The sequence below is a fragment of the Cylas formicarius genome, unplaced genomic scaffold (assembly GCF_029955315.1).
Source record: "Cylas formicarius isolate icCylForm1 unplaced genomic scaffold, icCylForm1.1 PGA_scaffold_3__17_contigs__length_32017465, whole genome shotgun sequence".
In the NCBI taxonomy this organism is placed as follows: Eukaryota; Metazoa; Arthropoda; class Insecta; order Coleoptera; family Brentidae; genus Cylas; species Cylas formicarius.
Window position 1 is genome coordinate 19,182,974 of NW_026844326.1, and position 23,515 is coordinate 19,206,488.

The 23,515-nt window shown below is 33.2% G+C and overlaps 1 protein-coding gene across 1 annotated transcript in view; it reads left to right on the plus strand.

The window, feature by feature from the left end:
• LOC132699948 (uncharacterized) overlaps positions 1-23,515 on the plus strand; it is a 94,723-nt gene that overhangs the window by 38,578 nt on the left and 32,630 nt on the right. The window contains exons 3-4 of the mRNA XM_060666947.1: positions 761-891; positions 19,774-19,974. Coding sequence (XP_060522930.1) covers positions 761-891; positions 19,774-19,974 — 332 coding nt within the window. The remainder of the gene's footprint in view (positions 1-760; positions 892-19,773; positions 19,975-23,515) is intronic.

Sequence of the window (23,515 nt, forward strand, 5' to 3'; positions counted from 1 at the left end):
TCTATATCGTGTAACAAGTGCAGATAAGCGCCGATTTTTCTCGAATGTCGTAGATTCTGCGCTTTACTCAAATTAATCCCGCTCGTTTGTATTTTCCTAAAAAGCCAGCTCAAGTAAGATTTTTTGTTACGTCCCGAAAACATTCTGACTGCGTTCATGGCTAATGTTAAAAGTTCTAGTCGGGCTCATGGTAAATTTATTTTCCCGTTTAACATTCGCGTACACAAATAACCGATTTCGAATTTTACATCAACTCTCGAACTGGCTGGGGGCTTATTCAGGGCTGAGTAGTTTCCTAGTCTCAATAAATCCTATTGAAGTTCAGGATATATTGCGCACTCCATCCTTTAACCGTGAAATATGTCTCATTATTTTTAGTTCAGTGCTTATGGATAAGAATTTTGAACAGAATATAACACAGGATGACGCCATAGTTCTTGAATTACTTAAAAATTGCGGCTAATATTTACTACTAATTAGTTTTCCAATATCCAAATTTCTAAATTCAGTTCGATTGAAGAAATCAAAGAAAAAATAATTTAGAGGTCGTCAAGTTGGCAAGGAATTGTGTGAAACAATGACTTTTACTCTTTAATATAATATTTTATTAATGAATTTGTCTATTTTAAGTAAATAACTTGATAGCCATTCAAATTGGAAAACGTTTACGGTGTTATATACATTTCTCGCGGAAATCATATAATGCTTTTATAAAAATCTCTTTGTTTTGATTGTAATAAAAGTTTTTTTTTTGTTCTAGCTTGTAATATATCTTATTATGGCATCGTGGGGCGCACCTACGAGCTTGAAGTTAAAAGACCTACGGAAATTCCGTTTTTCTGTTTCCTCAACTTCACAGCAGGTGGCGGCGCTTATGGAGAGCTTGTCCAGGTAATTTATTTCTCGCTTTCATCCACCTACTTTTTGATTTTAAGGAAAGAGTATAGTGACAAATTTATATGTTTCCACGAGTAATTTGCAGTAACTAGAAAAACGGATGGCGCATTGTGGATCGATTTTTGAGAGGAACTCACTATCGTATTTTGTTTTCGGGCTATAATAAGATTCATTTTTACCATTTACCAAATTGATTCAGCTCGGGCGGCTATTATATGTTCGTAGAGAAGGGACAAACAATTGTAGAATTAGCGAACTGTCAGCGGCCATGTTGGTTACCACTAATTCTTACTAGTTGACTTGATCGGGTTATTAGTTATGGTATGTCTCAACATTTTTTCCATGGTGGCTTCAAAAGTTAGAGGAGTATTAGCATAAACAGAGTTTCTGTATATCTGGCAAAAACCATAAAGAAAGGTCCCAGGCAACTATAATGAAATTAGTTCCTTTTTTGGAGCTATTCGTATCATTAAAAAAAGCACCCTATTTAATTCGTTGATAGCCAACGGTGAAACAATAAAAGAAGATTTTTAAAAGTGCCTCAAGAATGTGTAAATCGATAATGTGCCATCAATTTTGCAATATTTCTTATTGTTACTATACATATTTTATTAATTTTATTCGATATAAAATAGTCAAGCCCTGATTTTTTTAATCGCTTCAAATATTTCTCTGTTCGCTCAAATATTAATATATCAAGCATAGTAAAATATCAGCGAATCATATTCATCAAGAAAATGGAAGTGGCTTAGTGCTTTTTTGCTACGATTCTATTTTGCCTATTCCAACTCCTAACGTCCAAAGTTGATGAATATGGAGATGAGAATTCGTGAAACTTTGAACAATATCTTCCGTTTTATTAAAGGTGTCATGATAACACCCCCGGGTCTCTTAAAGATTCATATCCCCGCGGTAAATGCGAGTTTTCTCTCTGCGCTAAATACTTTCTTTATTCTTCTTTCGACGAATTTGGGATATAACGTAGCTACTTCTACACAATTCTACAGAGTGATTTATAACTCAGTGTGTGCGTTTTCTTCAGCGTAAAGATTTTAAGATAGAATTCATTTTTGACACAAAAGGTACCTAAACGACTAGATATTATTTGTAACAAAATAAAAGTATAAAAGTACTGCACAATGAACCCACGCATTCAATTACGTTTTTTAAATTGAAATTTTACCTGTTGTTTGAAATAAGTCCTTTCTGACCAGCAGCGGCCTCAGTATCTTCAAAACTGTTACTGAGTAAAGTCCATTTAAAAAATGTTCTCTGTTTTCACCGGTTTCTTATCTGCAATAAAATTTGAATGACACCAGATTGTTGTAGTCTAATATGAATGGAATACAGGCACGGATTTTTTTTTTAATTCAATACTTATACTTGCGAAAGATGGTGACGATGAAAGCTCCAGTATAGATGTCTTGTTTGAGCAGATTGTTCCCTTTAATTTTTTTAAATTAATATTTATTTCTTTTAAAAGAGAGAATAATTATATATATACCATTCATGATATTTAATATACTATTTATGAAGGAATATAGTTGCAATGAAGACAGAGACAAAGATAGATAAGACACGAAAACCACTGATCCCCCTCTTACTCTTTCACATAGTTTTTCTCACTCTCTCGTCGACGCCATTTGCGAGTCTGTTTAAACCTGAAAAAATTGATTCTCTCCATTGATACCTGTAAAGTCAACGTTTCGTTTATTTCCCTGGGGACCCAAAGGGTCAGTTAATTCTCCCGCCTTAAAAATGGGAGGTGGAAAAACCTTGACTTTTTCCGCGCCATGTTATAAATAACAAAAGCGCCATCGCTTCAGCGGCTGTTTAATAAACCAATCGCATTGGCGAATCGCCGCAAAAATCGACTGCAAAAAAATCTTCAAAGGGTTAAATTTTCATTGTTTTTTTTTTGTCGACGACCCCGTTCACTGGCGGGGCGACAAATTAAGCGACGTTATTAAACAATGCATGTCAGTTTTCAGTGGCGACAGACGACTTTTTTCAGCCTTTGACGTTTTTTTTTTTGACCATGGATTATTGAAAAATGTTCGGAACAAAGGCGCACGTGCCGCGCTGATCAAACAAAAATCACGCCTTTGATTAAAAACGCGCTTTTAATGCTTTGAAAAGTAGTTTAAATAGAGTTTGGGGCGGCGGTATGGGTTTCCTTGTACATAATCCAAAAATATAATGAAGAAAACAAATGCAAATGAACAATGTAAAAAATAAAATTATAGTAAAACACTATAAGTTTAACTTTCGTGGGTTAAATGAAAATACTATAATATATACGAGGTGTGTTCAAAAAATAAGGTGACTTTTGTAAATGGTCCGGCTGCGTGCATTCGATTTTAGATATTTTTTTTGTTATGTTGGTACACATGTCCCTAAATTTTGGTAAAAAAATGAAGTACAGTGCTGCAAAACACTGGAAATTTTGACAACGGCATATGGTCAATCTACATTGAGCAAAAAAAAATGTTTACAAGTGGTATAAGCTGTTCCAAGATGGCCGAGAAGACACGGATGACGCGTTGAAAGCATTGAAAAAGTGAAACAAATTGTGTTGAAAAATCGTCGAATCACTATTAGAGAAGTGGCTGAAAACGCTGTTTTGGGCATGGAACGTGTAACAGCAAAATATGTTCCGAAACTGCCTAATTTTGAACAAAAGGACTTTCGAAGGAGCATCGCTGAAGAACTGTTAAAGGACGTCAATGGTGATCCTGATATGCTCAAAAACTGGCAACGAATCATGACTATATGGTTATGACGTCGAAATCAAATCCCAGTCGCCCCAACGTAAGAACCCAGAATAGCCAAGACCGAAAAAAGCACGTCAAGTTCGATAAAATGTCAAGATTTTGCTTGTTCTTACAATAAGGTCGTACGGTCAATAAAAAGTATTATGAAGTTATGCGCCGTTTGCGAGAAGCAATGCCAAGGAAACGTCCGGAATTGTTGGAACACAATTAATGGGATAATACATCTGCTCACTCGTCATCAACACACATCACACAAAACGACAATCATGCCTCAGCCAACATATTCACATATTCACTGGGCATGACCCCCTGCGACTTTTTCCTGTTCCCAAAACTCAAGAAACCCATGACAAAAAGGAGAATAAAGAAAAAATCGCTTGAAGAACTCAAAGCAATATCAAAAAGTGCTTACCAGAAGTGCTTCGAGGATTGCAAAAAACGTTGACACAATTGTATTATATCTGGGGGGTTGCTTTGAAGGGAACAACATTTAATTTTGATTAAGTTTAAAAGTCATCTTACTTTTTGAAAACACCTCGTAAAATGCCAGTAAGGGCGTCAAGCCAATGTAGCTGCCATATAGCTATTAGATATATGGAGGCCATGAGTGTGTTCTTAATACAAGCAACCATTTCAAATCTCATTTTTATCCATTAGGACCTTGCAGAGTTCTCAAAATATGGCTAGATCCTGAGTTAAATGTGTGAAGATCGCTGTTAAAAAAAATGGCACATTGCGGTCTGTATTAAGGATTCTATATCTTGTAGTCCTGTCCAGTGCCTGATGTTTCGTAGCCAAGATATTTCTTCCTTCCGATTCCTCTCTTTCTTTCAATTTTACCTTCGATCAGTATGTGCAAAAACTGGTATTTGTAAGCCTCCAACTTGTTAATTGCAGTCGTCCTCAATGTCCAGTCTTCCATGCCGTAAATAAACACCGACCAAACGTAGCACTTTACGAATCTCAGTCGTAGATTAAGATCAAAATGGAGGCAGGTAAGCACTCTCCGAAACCTATCGAGCTTGTTGAATGCGACATGTTCTTTCTTTGTCTGATGCCCAGTCTTCAAAGAGAAACCCCTCTCTAAGGGCATTAAATGTTATGGCGACGTTTTCAACCATATTTATGTTTCTTGAAATTATCAAAAATTGTTTTTTTGTTATTGATGTTTAGGCCCATTGATTTGTTCTGCTCTTATCGACCAGTTGTTGTAGGTCGTGCTATTATCAGCGATTAAGATGGTATCGTCCGCATAACGGATATTGTTAATCCACGTCCCATTAAGTTTGATTCTCATTTCCATGTCCTCCAGGGCCTCTTGGAAAATTGCTTCGGAATATAAGTTGAATAAAAGTGGAGACAGCAGGCATCCTTGGCGCACCCCCCTTTTGATCTGTATATTGTCGGACATATTGTTGTCTAGTTTTATTTGCGCTGTTTGGTTCCAGTATAGATTTTCAATGCATCGGATGTCTTTCTGATCTATATCCAGCTTTTTAAGGACACTGCTGCATTAGTTTGTGGTGCCGTAGGCGATTGAATGCCTTTTAATAATCTATGAAACAGAGGCAAACATCCCTTCTCCGGTCATAGCAGTTCTAACAAGCACTTGTGTTGCAACTATTGCCTCTATCGCCGCTTATGTGTCTTTCACACTGTCAGAATATTCTTTGGTGCATAATTTTAAAAAATATTTTTAGGGCATGCCTCATTAGGCTAATAAGTCTGTGGTATTCTTGAATTTGTCTTCTTAAGCAAGGGCATAAAAGTTGCGATCAGCCATTGCCCAGGGTAGTGACCTGTCTCATATATGATGTTAAACACCTTATGCAGTGCGGTGATACCTCTTTCATCGAGGAGTTTGAGTACTGCTGAAGGAATTTCATCCGGGCCAGTTGCTTTCTTATTTTTTGAATTACGTATAACTTTCTCAATCTCCTCTTTAGTGATCCGTGGACCAATTAGAGAGTTAATGGTGTGAACTGGGGGTCTGTCGTCTTCAAAAGGGTGTGCTATATACTTTTCCCAAACATTGATCTTCTCTTTGCTGTCGAGGACTAACTGGTTGTTATTGTGTCTCATTTTTATATATGTACCGGCACTTTAGCTTTTTGTGCATATTAAAATCATTATGTTGATTTTGCAGTTGTTCTATTACCGAGCATTCGTGTTTAAGCCATTCGTCTTTTGCTATTCTAATCTTTGATCTTATAAGTCCTTGAATATCTTCCCAAAGTGTAGGTTAATGAAGTTTAGAAGCATTCGTAAATCATTCCCTTCCTTACTTTAAGGCTACCATATTATCTAATATCTATATGGTAGTAACCATTTAGTTTAGAAGAGGAATGCTATTACCATAAACTATTTTTTTAAAAACAGTAAACGTGATAAAATCAAATATAAATTTTTAATCAATAAAAAATAAAAAAACTCTCTTGATTAGCTCGATGTTTAACTAATACGCAACTAGGCATGAGGAACACCGTATTATAAGAATCAAATACAAAAGTGAGAAACTAATATTAGGTTTTAAAAATATTATTTTCCGTATAAAGAGGATCGTTTTTTGAATGAACTGCGTTTTTGAGAAACGGGGGTGATGAGGTGGTTTTAACCTCGTAACTAATAATGCTAATACTAGTTATGTACTACCTATGCATTTACATCCAACATACACTAAATGAAATTCACAGAACTAGAGAACGTACGCCATGTTACGCTGAGTTGAGTCAAGTTCATAATTATTCAACTCGGTCTGCCAACTAAATGAGAACTTTCGTACACAGGTTGATATTTGTTGAGAGGATCTCTCGCAATATCAACATTAATAATCATCTTCCTATGCCCATAATAGTCCATTATGCAACAAGTTTAATAAACGAGCTTCGATTGAAACGAGCGAAGCGAGTGCTTAATTAACGAGTGTCTGAAGAAGTTTATGAACATGTCGCATGCTATACTTTTTCTACGACTATTAATTTTTGAGGATATTTTTGCAAAACAGCAAGAATTCATTCACTGAGTGGGCGTATGACGTCTGAAAGTCTTTTCGAACATGAAATAAATGAAAGGTTTTGCACGTTTCATAGCTATTTTTGGAGCAACATCCCACGTAGATTCTTTATTTATATTACTAACATTCTTTATAGTGTTTATAAAAAATTGTTTGTCTCAATTTGTGTTTCTCTAAATCTTTACCCTCATTCTCCTGATTTGATTAATGAAAATGCTTCTTCTTCTGTGTTATAATGTGTAATGTTATCTGGTTCATGCAGAAACGAAGTCGCGACTAAAATGTCATTTATAAAACTTGTTGACTTAGACAAGTCAAATGGCCGCCGTTTCCACTCAAATTTGAATGTTTATTAGAACTACAAAACATAAAAAAAAAGGTTTTTACAAAAAAGTTTGAAAAACGTTCCTTGCTAAAAACGTTTTGTAAAACAAGAAATACCTATGGTTAATTTCATATGACCGAACAAAGTAACTCTTTCCTTGAACTTTTTGACACCGTGGAAGTTGTGTATTAGTTAGCATTGTTTACATTTCCATTTTTGTAAAAAGGAACATTATGGTTTGTCCAAACGTCAGCCGTTTCACCTAATAGTATAAAGACCTGTCCAAGCAAGCTAAAAATTTTCTTTTATAATTTCAATAGCTATTAAGCCACTACCATTATATAATGAATATTCTCGTTTCACGATTTTACAGTTTCACTCAATCTTTTATAAAGTTTCATCGCTTTTATTTCGGTCTGAGATCCATGGCAATCGGAACCTTGACACGGCCGAAAAGTGACGGTGTCCAAAGAAATAGTTTGTTGGTGTTACCAACGCCTTTCATTAAAGAGTATACAATAACACTTTTCGACATTCCACACTTTTGCGGGAGTATTTCCGCAAAATATTGCCCGGATCCCATTAAATCTTCATAGAAAAGATGTTTGTAGAGAACGCCGTTTAAAAAGAAAATTGCACAAAATGGTGGTTTAGTTTTGGTTAGTACTAACACAGAACTGTCTAGATGTTAAAAAAGATGTGTTCATGTGCTTCAATGATTACGAAAAGGCCTTTGACCGAGTACAACATAGAAAACTAATTGATATATTACGAAAAACAGACTTGGGTGAAAAAGATGTTTCAGATGTATAGAAAACTTATACTGGTATCAAAGAGCACATATAAAAACACAAAACATCAGAACCGAACACATCCGTATACGTAGAGGAGTGAGACAGGGAACTATATTCTAACTACAAATATTCAATATGTACTCGGCAGAGTGTTTTACTGACACGTTTGAGAACTGTTGAGATACGCGGATGATTCCGTACTATTTGCAAACATGAATCCGTTACAGGACTGAAAGAAACCGGCAAGCGATATGGTCTAAATATCAATTCCAAGAAAACTAAATTTATGATCATTAGCCGTGACAAATAAATATATACTAACGCAACACTCAGCATAGAAAACCAACTCATGGAACGGGTCAAAAACTATCAATATCTTGGCTGTTGGCTACATGCAGACTGGAAACCTGAAAGGGAAATTAGAACAAGAATAGAAAAAGCATGTACAACATTTATTAAATTTAGAATCGTACTGAGCTGCAGAGATGTCCAACTGCAACTACGTTTGAGCTACGCAAGATGCTATGTGGGGGCTGTCTTGCTCTGTGGCGTAGAAGGGTGGACCATGAAAACCAGCATCATAAATAGAATAGATAGAGTAACAAATGAAGAAGTACTCAATAGGATGCAGAAGGAGAGAGAATCGTTTGCTACCATTAAAAAAAGGAAAATCTCCTACTTGGGACACATCATTCTAAATAAAAAATATAAAATCCTACAGCTCATACTCGAAGGAAAGATGGAATGCAAGAGGGGAATGGGTTGAAAGCAGCTGTCATGGGCGAGAAACATCAGACTGAAGACTACAGGAGAGCTCATAAACTCCACAAGAGACACAGACAGATTCCAACATGTGATCGCTAGCATCCAGCGAATAGATTGGCATCTAAAGTAGAAGTTAGTAGCTAGCGGCCCCTATGTTATCTAATAGCTAGATGGGTCGGAATTTCCGGTCAATTTTCTATGCCGTCTTTCAAAATTTGTCGCTTCAATTATTTCATTTATACGCTTATAAACAATTATCAGAAGTTGTCCGCCGCCGCGATATAAATCGTTTCAAATTAACCCAGAAATTTTGGCGCAGTCAACCGCACGTCCGAAAGTTGTGCGAATGAAATGCATTATATCCGACATTCTGGCAAATGCATATGCAAAACCTAGCGCATGGGGACCATAAGTTAACGGACAAACACGTAATTTTGTTATTAAAATTTCTGAAATTCTGACGCGGTCTTGGGTTTTTCATTTTTAACTTTAGTTACTACATAAAAGGCGATTTTTAATTAATGTTGCCACCCACTCAGCGGGATGACACCGTTAATTAAAAACGCGGGATTAATCTCTGAATTTGCAATGGGAAAAAAACCGCAGGTGTATCCCAATCCCTATCGCCGTGATAAAAAAGAGTTGACAAATTCGTCATTTATTTAAACGTACCGATTTTGGTCAACCGTTAAATGAAAAGTAACGGCCAAGAACCAAACAATTTTTAAATTTGAGATTTTGAAGATTTCAATCGCTTTAATAATAAATTGATAAATACGTCGTTTTCTTTCTGGTATTTTTATATATGTTTTATTTATTAACCAATTTTAACATTCTTGATCCGAAAATATCATGACATACCATACATTTATTTTGAACCGTTTTGGAGTTAAAAGCAAAAAACTAAAAGTTAAATTTATAAAAAATAAATTTAAGCAAAAATGACTGTTAAATATAGCAAAAAAAAGGATTTCTGCAACCCAAAATTATGAGCTTTTTCTGTTGAACATTTCTTTTTTTTTTAATTTACACTCATTAATCCAAATAATTATTTTTAAAATGTTTGTATCTTCCTGATACTTGACCAAAATCAGAGGGAGTCGTTGAGTTGAAGAAATTGTAGTAACTAATAATTATGAATTTTATTTGTCTTCAAAATTCGCTCTATTGAAGTGCTTCTTTTCATAAATTTTATAAATTTATTTTTTGCGATATAACATGTATTCATAAGTAACATAAATTGTTCCATAAATGCTAAGTAATGAAAGGGACAAATTATTTCGCCATGACTTTATAGGAAAAATTGCATTACTTCTACTTTTGTGCTTTTAACTCCAAAACAGTTTAGAATAGATATGCTTTCAGATCAAGAATGAGTTTGGGGGATTTTTTTTTCGATAACATTTCTAGAAACTTGAAATTTTAATTGTTTACTCAAATAAATAATTAAAAATTAAACAGGTGAGAATTAGAGAATCAAAGCTAGCTCAAAATTCAACACAGGTCTCTTAATACGATTTATTTTATTTAAAATGTGAGTTAAAAAATAGCTCTCTGAGGAGATAAATTGACTGTATCAAATAAATACCCTGTATGATATAGGAACCTAATAACAAGTCGTAAACAAAACTTAATGTTTATCTCCAAAAAGGTGTAATGTAATGTAATGTAATAAAAATTGTAGTTTATAATATTTGGTTGGAGTTAGATGTTGAACGCGGAAATCCCAAATATTTTTAAAATAATGATACTTCTAATAGAGCATCGAGATTGGGGAACCCTGTATACTAATTTCAGTCTTTCGTCCGTGACCGAATCAATTATGGAAGTTGCTCACTAATTCTTCACAGTGAAATGTGATGCAGTATTCAAAAATTGATTTTAAAAAATGGTGTTCCATTAAAAAAAAAATGGAGCATTTTTCTTGAAATGCAATACCCGATTTTTGAATTAATTTGTTCCATATTTTAACCGTTCCCCGTATATTTCACTTCAACTTATGCTGCAAATAAAACTAACCCTTTTTTTCAGCTCTCGGTGAGATAAGAAATTCATCATATAAAACAAGTCGAGAGTCAAAAGCAGCTGTTTCAGACAGACAGAGCGCTCTGAAGCCAACACGATTGTTATTATATTACAGAAGTTTTCGCTTTGCTCTGTGTGCGTGTAACACTGACAGACAAAGTCAGGAGCCAGACTTTGTATATTATTCAGACCTAAAAATCGGTTGGCCTACCACTCACATCACTGTCTCGTTAAATATAAATACGATCCAACCACAAAAAGAGAGTAAAACTCTTCTCTCATCCATGTACACGGGAATTTTTTGTTTGTGAAAGTTTACGCAAAATCGTCGGTATGCATTATTAAACTTTTACCTTCTGCCCGAAAACACCGATTTTAATTCCGCGAAATAGTTGCGCACAAAAAATTAATTAAAACAAATGCGCTTCAAAACCAGATTTTTCCAGTTTACGACGAGGGACTCTCCAGCAGGATCGATTTCAGGGATGAAAAACGGAAATGATTTTCCGGCGATCTCTTTTTTGCCTCGTTTACCATTGTTTTTTTCTTTTTATTAAAACAAAATGATATACTAGCGACTATTTAGAATTCGACTTCGTCATAAGCCATACCTACCCAAACAAAGCTCAATTATATTACTTTTTATCATCATAGATTTCGCAAAATTTCCAAAAAATCCTTCCGTTTGTGACACATACTAGCAACTAGCATTATTAATAAAGATGATACGCCGTACAAATGAGACACGCACTATAGTCTACTTTCTATAGGAAAACCAATTGTAAAAACCGCACATTGTTATTGAAAGAAAATGTGCATTTTAAAAAATCGCGAAAATTTTGTATTTCGATGAAAGTATTTCCAAAGCAACTTTTTACGCAAAATTTAATGGTTTCAATCTAATATTTTGAAAACAAGTAGTTAATTAATTAACAATAGAATGATTTATTTTTGTCTGTGGAACCTCCTGAATATTTTTAAATAATTGAAAATTACTTGAAATTACTTTTCCAAAGATACTTATGCTTCCTTACAGCAATCCTCAAAGTTGGTTGGCACTCCACGGCTTTGTATTTTAAAGAAGCATTTATGTCGTTGAATATGAAATTGTTTTTCTATCGTGACCCTGCGGACCACTACGAAAGTTTTGCAAAACTAGTGGAATTGTATTGTGCACGCACCCTGCATAAAGTGTCTTTAAAATAACCACTCGCCGAACTAAAAATATTGTATCAAACTTTGGTACAAACCCTCGACACAGTTTAAACAACAGTACTTAAACCAAATTATCTCATCATATATAATTTTTCATTTATATAATTTATAATTTTCAGGGTCTTGTAGGTTTTAGCATATAATAAAAAATAAATGACCAAGGACCAAGGAAATCTTATGGTTCTGGATCTCCTAGACTTTCTGGTCCATGATTTTTTTTAGAACTTTTTTAGAACTATGCAGCATCGTAGAAGTAAATAAAGTAATTGTTTCTAGACAGGGCGCGAGAAATTGCGATTTTCATATGGATTTTTTCCGCGTGTGCAATAATGAAAAGCCGTTAAGACAAAAACTGTAGCTCTCGATGCGGCCTATTTTTCACGAATTTTGATCTGAATTTTAAGAGTCTTTTAAATTTTTTTACATACTGAAACACCCTGGATTTGATCTAAAAAATGTCTGAAAGAAAAGTTACAATATATATATCACAGAATATCCCAAATACCCCGTGCAAAAGTGTTCCATACGGACCATATCGCCATGTCTACAAAATTGACAAGTGTAACATAACCTTTTCATTAATAAATAATTAATATCCCATTTTTCAGTTTTTTTGCAAATAAACGACGTACCCTGTACATTTTCAAAAAATCACCAAGAATAAAAGTCTGCGCAACCAAATCTTCGGCGTTTCTTTCAAGAATTTTGTCTACTGCATGAGTCGTTTACGATAAATAATATTTTTTCTTCGCTTCTCACAAATTAAACGATTTTATTGGGGATTTTTTTTCTAGAATTTGACACCGTCGTACTTTTTTCCACCCCCAAATCTCAAATTTTATTTCTTTCGATAAAATTTCTATAAACTTCAAATTTTAATTATTGACTCAAGTAATTAATTTAAAATTAAAAATGTGAGAGTTAGAGAACAAAAACTACCTCAAAATACAATACATATTTGTGAAAACGATTTATTTGATTTAAAATGTTGGTTTACAAATGGCTCTCTGAGGAGAAAAATGGACTGTATCAAATATGATTAATCGGAGAGTTTTAACTGCTTACCTTGAAGTTTTCATTTCTGCCTCTTTGGTGCGTAGTATGGATACGAACGCGCACACATCTTTAATAGTTACTTTTCGACATTATCAAATAGTTTTCTATAAGAAATAATCAATATGTAAATTTTTTGGATTAAACTATTTTTTTTCTTATTTCAATTGACTTAAGGACAAGTGGAAAATGTACAGGGTGTTAGGCTCTGGAGGTCTTGTGTTAGCAACGTCTTTTAAAAATCTGTTAATGATTTTTGTATCAACCTCTTTGGGGGAAAAGTTTAAGTCCAGAGCCGATCTGTAGAAGTTGATAACAGAAGATGCCCCCCTATTCAATGCACATTTCAAAAACTCTAGACAGTTACCTATGTTATATGAGAGCGGGTCTGTGTTGTGTTTTTGATGACAGGAGTCCCATATTTTTTGAAACAACTTGAGTACTGATTGAGAATGACTTCTGCTAGGGACTTGACCATAGTTGATATTGCCGTCTCCGTTTCTTCATTGGAGGGCGCCGAATAATTTCTCTGCCACCAAGGAAAGTTCCCTAGCTAGTGGGTGCCTGGTTCCGAAGGGGGATAGTATTAGATTGAAATTAGGCTCGAAAAAGATGAGATTTTCTGGCAACAGTCTTTTAAAAATAGGGTACCACGGTTGAGAGGGGCAATTCGGTACAACTACAATACCAAGCGTTTTATCTTGAATAGATTTATCAAACCCTTGAGTAGCGCAAGGAAAAAGGTAGGAAGGCGTAAAAGTAATATTTGTTCCACTGAATAGTGACAGGGTCTACTGCCAAAAAATTTGGACCAGGAAGGCAGGAAATATACCTTTTGCACTTATTGCTTATTCGTGAAGCGAATAGATCTACTTTAGGAAACCCGAATTTTTTAGTATTCGGTATTTCGGTTCGTATTCGGTATCGAGTGATAATGATCTAGACCAGCGGTCGCCAACCTGTCTACCTACCGGTATCTCGCGGAGGCAATTCCGGTAGCTCTCACAACGATTTTAATTTTAAAAATACAAACTGCAAAAATCAGAGAAGCTTCAAAATTCCACAACAGTAGCTCAACAAATTGAAGAGGTTGGCGACCACAATAGGCACTAACACCAGACGGAGACGCGTTTGAAAAAATTTCTATAACGAATTTTTACGGCTTTATGTTCTGACCCTTTCAAAATATTATTTTCCCACCAAGAGAGGACGTTAGTTTATTGGGGATCTTCATTCTGAGATTATAATTTTGAAATTATTTGTGATTTTCATATTTGAGGTGTTTAGTGAGAAGCTGAGGAAGGTTATACATTGTTGTTGCTCTGAAACACTTTGGTTTTGTGTTGAGAGAAGGAACTGTAAATATTCGTAAATGTCCCCAATATGTTGGTATTAGTTGCTTGTTCTGTCACTTGTAATTTTTTACCAAATACTGCCCCGATAGACCACGGACTAACTGTATGTATGTTTGTTTGTTTGATTTTGGATGAATGAATGGGAATTTTAAATTTTCCTGTTATTTCATTTTTTGTTGGGTACTTGTCAAGCCATTTTTAAAGATTGCATTTCAACGCAAAACTATCGGCCTAATCTGCTTGTTGCCTATAGTCCTCATTAGCTGTGAGTACCTCCATTTCCGAAGAAAAGGATTTGATAGTAAGATAATATTGAAATAAGTGAATGGATATGAAAATATTTCAAAAAATAAAAAATTTTAGCGCAGACGTCCAAACAGTAACGCGTGCTACCTGTTGGGTACGAATGTTCCCCGAAAGTGCTATTGAAATCGCCCGATTTGCTCTCTTGCATAATTACACAGTTTTTTTCGGCGATCCTACAATTTATTTTGTTGGACTATTTGTTTGACAAGAAATCGCTTGTAGATTAGAGACTTGCTGCCTACCCGACCACCGGTTTGATGAAAGTTTTTTTTTTTTTTCGGTCTATGCTTGACTTCTTTAGTGCTTCGTTGTTTTTGAAAAAGTTATGCAAGTCTTTCCCAACAACTGTTCGTCCGTTTTTACTGTCTTGGCTAATTTGGCGCAATCAGTGTGTAGATATGGTAATATTTTGTGGATCCGCTGTGAACTTTGAACCTTTTTTTTTGTCATTGAAATTTGTTTAAGTCCATAATCAGAATATCCCTAGGTAAGCAACGAAGAGAGTACTTAATTTTCTAAGAAGAGCAGATACTGCTTAGGTGTACACGATTTTTTTGAAGTGATCCTCCCAGAGTGGGCCCCGTTTTGTTACCCCCCCCCCCCTTTTTTTTTGACACGGGGGCTCAGTGACATGACTTTGCTATGACGAACACACCGAACCTACCCGATACCATAGCCCCCCTTCTCTCTACTCGGGGTCCGGGGACCTTCCACGGAGCTGTTTAGTGTTCCAGTTTAGTCATTCAGGAGAGCATTGTTGAAATCTAGTGATTTCACTCTCCTTCGTTGCTAACAACGATATAAAAAGGTAACGAGTGTTACCGTATGGCGTGGATCGCATGATCAACGATATAAAAAATGATTTCACTCTTCTGTATAAACATATGGCTGGCAATAACTAATAATTTGCCGATCCCTAAAAGGTAAGTGCTGCTCTGTATTAGGTAAGTTACCTGATGTCTCACTAGATGAGGGCACACTCTCGAATCGCTGGATTCCAAACATTGCGGGTTACTCTGAATTCTCTGAAGTCGTTTCAACTCCCACTTTTTCTCACTATTGGTTATTTTGCGTTTTGGCATTTTTAAGGAGGCAAATTTATTTCGTTGATTTACATGAACACGACAAAACGGAATGATTCACAAGCCCGGCCGGCCGGCCGGCGTTCGGCGGAGATAAAAAAGAAAAGCGAAAAAAACTCGTTTTTTGCTTTAAACGTCGTGATCGAGAACATGATTAACGGATACTACAGTGTGTAATTGTATCAAGGACAAGCGAACGAAAATAATATTTTGCCCATGCAACGCTGTAAATGTTTACTAGAGGTCTTCATGTTAAATTTAAACTCACTGTGGAATATAGTGGATTTACACTCTCACTCTATACATTTAATTACAATTATTCTTGTAATTTTTCTATATTATGATTCCTAGTTTTTTTCAAAATTTTGTTGCCTTATTTCCAACGTCTCTACAAAGATTTTTGGTGTTTCGGCTTATTTAGTCCACAATTTAATTAAAGCTACTATATTATTTTTAAGAAATTAACGAAGTTAAAGATTTAATTCACTCAAAAACTAATCACAAATATTTCTAAAAGTTGGTTAATGATATTTTTCACCATTTCTGAGGTCCTAATGAAAATAAAATATAAAAACACCCAGTATACATTTCACGTCAGCATCGTCGTTACACTTACACATTGCGAAGTTTTAATTTTATCTCCGTCGACGAAACTTTTAGTGAAATTAAAGCATCGCTAACAGCGAACTCTGTAATTAATTTTATCAAAGTAAAAAAAAACTGTATAATGTCATCAAATTTTAATTAAACTTTATTTATCATAAATTCCATTGAAAATATCGGAGCGATATAGGCTCGTGTTCTCTGTTAGCAATATTAAATATTTCTATAAAAAGGTAAACCCAAAATTGCTGAATTTTAATATAATTTCGAATTTTAAGTTTTAGGTTTTCCGTTTTTGTGTACGTTGGCTTCTGGCTTTTTAAATAGAGGGCGAATTTTAATCTGCCTGCAGTGGAGTATTTTTTGCCGGCTTTGTCGTAGATACAGAAGGTCATTACAAATGTTATGGATATTCAAACTTCACTAAATTCGTTTTCTTGTCGAATAATTACAGGAATTTAAGAACAGAATTGAACGCCAACTAATACCATACAACAATTAAATAAATAGGTAAGTAACAGTTCGGTACATTGGAACAATAGAGTTTGGCACAGATGTTGCTATTTGGACATAAAGGTGCATACAGACAACCATATTATAAATATGTATATATATATATATATATATATATATATATATATATATATATATATATATATATATATATATATATATATATATATATATATATATATATATATATATATATATATATATATATATATATATATATATATACTTAAGAAATGGTTTTTTGGGTTTTTTTGGTCCTTTTTTAGTGAAATTAAAATAAGTTTCCGTTACTGTGAAACATTTTATTTTTTGTGACGTTTCGGCCTTCAAGACCTTCTTCAGACATTTAGTTGTTTGGTAATTTACATATATAGTGAACCGTTGATTTTTGGCTTAAGGTATGTATGTAATCGTAATATAAAAAATTATGTATGTTTTATTGTTGTGCATCTATTTTTATTCAATTTTTAATCACTTTGTTTGTTCTATTGACTTGCACTAGTAATTTTTCATCATTTCAATGCTGACTCCTATACAAATTTTTATCTATGTTTTAATTATGACCAGGAAAACAATGCTTATAAATAATTTTATTTAAAAATACATTTTTGTAGGTTAAAATTAAATGTCTGAAGAAGGTCTTGAAGGCCGAAACGTCACAAAAAATAAAATGTTTCACAAGTAATGGAAACTTATTTTAATTTCACTAAAAAAGGACCAAAAAAAACCCAAGAACCATTTCTTAAGAATATATAAAATCAAAAGGATCCAAGAACTCACAAACTATATATATATATATATATATATATATATATATATATATATATATATATATATATATATATATATATATATATATATATATATATATATATATATATATATATATATTCATAACAATATTTTCTAAAATGCGTATGGAGCGTCTACAAAAATCAACATATTTTTTTAGAAATTTTTCGGCTCCTCCATATGTTAAATATAAATTTGCTTATAGGCAATTGCATACAGACAATTTTATATAGGGTTTAGTGACATGAGACATCACACTGCCTTTTTTAAGGTTGCATCAAGTTAGGTTAAACTTCGCTTTACTGAATTAAAAATGTTTATTATTATTAATATTATTATTATCAATATTAGTATTATTATTAATATTGTTATTATTATTATTATTGTTATTATGCAGATAAAGTAACAAAAATTTTGAAGTCCTAAAATTCAATCCTAAAATCTATGTCGAATTAAATAAAGACCGTACATTTGAAAACTTAGTATTTCTTAAAATGCAGTAAGCTACAATAAAAATTATTCTTAACTGAACTAAATTCCCAAAAATCATGAGTTCTAATATGCTTTTTGATATATTATTTGTTATTAAAAAATAACAGCACCGAAAATCATTAGTTTTCGTTCATTTTTATAAAAGAAAATAATGTCAAAATTTTTATATGATTTTAAGAGTATGTCTATAGGTATTGTCTTTATAGGAAAAACTTTGACTTCAAAATTGAAATTTGGTTTGGTTTGGTTTTATCATTTTTGTCGTGCCGTCGTAAATACTTTATTTGTATTGATTTTCAATTTAAATTAAAAACTTCAATTTAATTTTAATTGTTATTAACTATCTATGTGAACAACCGTGACTTTTCTTTATTTTACAGCTGGTTTACAATCCGGCAAGATTCTGATCGGCCGGCACTGCCTGAAAGACCAATTAACTAAACTGCGAACCGCGTAGGCAGGCAGCTTGTCGGCCATAATAATTCCGAAACTGCTGAAACAGCTGAAAACACATTTTGTACGCCCTATTAGCTTCATTTACTCAGCTAATGCGAAAATGCGTTTCATTTTGCCCTGTCAGCTACCCTGACCCCCCATCATAATTTCCGCACGGTGTGTGAGAAATATTCGACTAAATAACCACAAATATACATTGAGTGAGAACAAAAAAAGGACATTTTCTATTTTTCATATTTTCTATAGAGCTTCAATAGCTGATCATCTATATTTTAGATATATCAGTATATCCGATCGGTTTTGCTATTGTTGTACCTTTTGAACTGTGTACATTAGATAGAGAGAGAGATGTATTATTGGATATGTCGTATAAAGAACAGCATAAAAACAATTTGAAAACGTTATGTTATTTATTAAACTCTTACAATTGATCATTAAGTGGTTTTTTTAAAGAAAAAAACTTTAATTGAAAGAAAAATCATCCAAGGATAGAACTTTTAAGAGGATTAAATTTTTAAGATCGTATCAGCTAGGTAAAGCAGGTTCTAACCTTCAATTTTGTTCTGTTTATAGTGATGAGACATGGATATTTGAAAATGGTACAATGGGTCCTGGCAAGATGTTAATATAAAAACTGTAAAAACTACTAAATTTCATGCGAACGGTACCTAAATTTTCTGTGGGAAACTAAATTTTAAATGTCACTTTGCTTACCGACTAAGCCACTAGATTTTAATTGTAGCTTATAGCATGTAGTATTTAAATGATCTGATATATTGCATAACATGTGTATTAGTTTGTGGGTACATTTTTGCAAAAACAACAGAATTGACAACATCAAAATTCAAACCGTGCGGTAAAATCTCCGGAAACATCCGATTGTTCCCAAACCCGTGCGGTAAAATCCCGGAAATGTCCGAAGTGGCTCGGATCCGTGGGGAACTGACGTGGTAAAGTTACGCTTCCCGCACGTTAGATCGGTGGGTAATTAGGTATTTTACAGACGGGAGTAGAAAAAAGTTATTTTCTACTGTTTTGAAATACCAGTTTTGGCATTACTAGAAAAAAATAAAAATTTGTTGTCGCCGATGTGGATCTCTTGGAGCTTGTATTAAAATTTAATGTATTCCGCAAAAAATTTAAATTCTAACATTTGTTTAAGAAAAATTTGTACCAAAGTGCCAATCATCAGAGGTTACAGTAGATTACATATTACTATATTTCAAGGACACTTAGAAATTTGAACGCATTGCTCCGCATTATAAATCAAAGTCGCCGCATTGTCTAGCTAATTAACAATTTCGCATTTGCAGCTAAGCTTCGAGGCCTTCGCCGTAGGCACATTCGAATCATTCACGAACTCCGGCTGTCCAGAAGGGTTCATATCCATTAAGGAGACCAACAGACCGTCTCCCGGGGGAAAATGGTGCGGAAGCGCTTGGGGTTACACTGTTTATTACAGTGAAACCTCCAGCGTTAATCTTACCTTAGCCCTGGATAAATTACCCCAGCAGGTAAGAAGTTCATAACGCTACGTTATTATCAAACATTTGTTTGTGCCTCGGTTTCTATACCTAGTCTAACGTTTTTTTCTTGGTTTTTATATCATTTACGGACTAAAGAAGACTGAAAAATATATTAGGAAAAACTGTGTAGGTACCCAATTGTACTTCGTATTTCAAAAATAATTGAAAAAGTATTGAATTATTCATTAAAATGTTATTTATTTTAGTTTTAATTACGCAGATTTTTCCAGTTACATTACTTATTTTTTTAAAATAACCATACAAGTAATACAATCAATATAAAACTTATTCTTCCGCTGACAATCAAAAAAATCTCAATACTTTTCCAAGATTAGTTGCACCGGAGATAACACTCAGACAGGGCCATTTGATACTTTTCAATTTCTTTTTTTTTAAATAGAAGATCTTCCCTTAATCATTTTTACCTGTAAATTTCAAAACAAAAGTAGCTAACCTAGCCATATCCAAAGTTACTTTCTGATATATTAAAAAATATATATTCATATCATTTTCGTCTTTTTCAAAAGAGTAAATTGACTGTTCTTCCAGTTTAATCATTTTTAATATCCCATCCACCTAAAATGGATAGCCATTATATTTCGAAATTTTTAACTTTACACTTTTGCCATACTGATGCATTTCCCTTTATAATAGAAAAGTATAACAAAAAATGCGACGTTCTAAATATTAAAAATATTGATATTATAATCCAAATTCCTGGTTCCAAAAGCACATCAAAGGATATCGATTTTCCAATTGGAATTTCCCAGGAAACTCACTCTTTCGCGCGCGCACAACGCCAAACCAAAGGAAATTGGCAACTGCAAAGGATCAAAGGCTTTTGTACTCAGAAAAATGGAACAAAATAAACTTTATTCGTAATGAAAATCTCGGAGAAGCATAAATAAATGTGAATATATGTTACTGGAAAAAATATGATTCAATTTCATTTCCAGACTTGGAAAACGTAAAATAAAAAATATGTTAGTGTTTATTTTAACGATATATAAAATATTTTCTTTGACACATACTTGGATACACTTAACTCGTAAGTTCATTTTTATGTCATGCTCTCTTGCAATTTCGAGCCGCCACGTTATTAAAAAATAAAGGAATTAATAATCAACCGGAAGAGAAACGCAGTATATTTTAGTAAAATCAGTAGAAAAATTGCTGGTTACTGTAACTTAAAGTCTGCACTGTGGTATACTTTGACATTAAAACTTGATAGACTTTCGTCACGCGAGTTATTTTTATTACAAAAATCTTGATTATATGCTACGGACATCTTAATTAGTTTATTTTTTTACTTTCCCCAATTCGAACTCCTGAGTTCTTGTTTAGCTTGACTTTTTGATATTACTTTATGATGGCATGTTATTAAAATCTAGTATGCGAATCAAAATTACTGCGTATTATTAGAAATTTCTAGTTATTGTCATTTTTGTTATTATTTTTGCCCACTAAATATGTCAATATTTATTATTGAATAAATGCAAAAGCTTAAATGTGTGTTTCGAATTATAGTCAATTCAAATTAACGAGAACTAAAACAAAACATAGTTGGAAACATAAATTACTCAATTACCGGTTAACAAAACATCACCATTAACGTAGGTAGCCTAGTCGTGTTTTATTTGAATTTTTTAAAAATTTTGGTATACGTTGGGATAAACTACAAAAAGTGGTAAATTTATTTGCATCATGTGTTATAAAAACAAATGCAACTGTGCAATTTGTTCGTGGCAATATATCGGCAGGTCAGTTTATTAAAACTAAACATCTAAAAATAATTTCTATTATATATACAGAGCACCGCAATCCTTTAAGGGTTTTTTATGAATAAAATAAACTCATAATGCAGTATTGCAATGTAAAAAAATATGTAATTTTATCACAGCATTTTTATCTTTTGGCATTTTTTCAATTTTTTTAAATAATTTTTTTTGCCAAAAAGTGTTATTTGTGTACCACTTCTTGTTAACGATTTGTCGCTTTGCAAAAATAAAAAATTACTAATTTCCATAGAAACAAGTTCTTTGTTTTTTAACAGAATTAATTAAAAATTTAATTCAAAAAATTTTTAGAACTGAAATTGCTGTGATACAATTACCTCTATTGATATCAATCGTACGCCATTATCAAATGTAAATCAGACTGTACTTTTCGCTGTAAGTAAAAGTATTGTTAAAGTAAACTTGCTAGTACCGTTAAGTAAATATTAAACGAATATATATATATATATATATATATATATATATATATATATATATATATATATATATATATATATATATATATATATATATATATATATAGAGAGAGAGAGAGAGATGACATAGGTTAAAATAGTGTTTCGCCCGTTCTAACTATCAACATAACACTCGATGGATGAAATTAATGGAAAAAAATTACAACTGTAAAAAAATATTAACCTCCACCACAACGTTACAAAACAATCCCACTAACATAAAACGTTAAGGTAAATAAAATATCCGGATTGATAAAATATTAAAAGATGAAAAAAACAGCCGATTTGTTACAAATGACACTCCGTATTGTCGAGAAGGAAAACTAAATGTGCGGGAACTTATTAACAATTCGCAATAACCTAAAAAAAAGCCACAACCAAGAAACCAGTCAATGATACCAACTGTACAGCCAACCATAACATATGTAAAACACCAAACAAGGGAGGGAATTTTAAACAGAATTCTTTCAAATATGCACCCATTGTACACTATTTATATAACTATATTTACATTATTGAAGTTAACGTTAAGGGTAATTAGAAACAATCCTTTATGACATTAATAGCAACAAATTTAGCAACCCACTACAACCTGACCGTATCAAAAAACTCTGGTAGCTTATGCTTCGCAGTACGACTCTGATTAAGAAGATAGGTGTAGATGCTACTAAGACCCTCAACATCCTTCTTTCTGTTGAGGCTATTACTACAACAGTTAATATAACACATCTCTAAAAACTTACGTTTGAAGAGGTTCTTTTCACTCCTTAATACTACCGCTTCATCGTACATGACACTATATCCGGTATCATTGACATGAGCACTTAAACTAGTAATATTTGGTTTTAACTTACAATCACTTTTATGAAGTGTTAGCCGTTTTTTTAACTTCTGTAAAGTATGACCAATGTAAATTAAATTGCAAGAGCATTTAATGCAATATACAACGTCTGATTTCTGATTGGAATAGAAAGATTTGAGGGGTCTTAAGTTGTAAATGGCAATTTTTATATTAGTATCTTTAAAGATCCTAATCAGAGCCGGGGACAATCTATCTATATACTGTAGTTTGCCAAAACTAGGCAACTCATTATTAACATTAAGCTGTGGTTGTAAAGCATTAGGCAGGTCTGTAGTGGCACTATTACAGGAGAGAATTTTATTTATTAACGATGGTGGGTATTTATTATTAATTACCACCGCTTCACCAGCTAAATATCCTTGACGCAGGAATTTCAAATACAAACGCCAAGAATGATATTTATTATAAATTTAAAA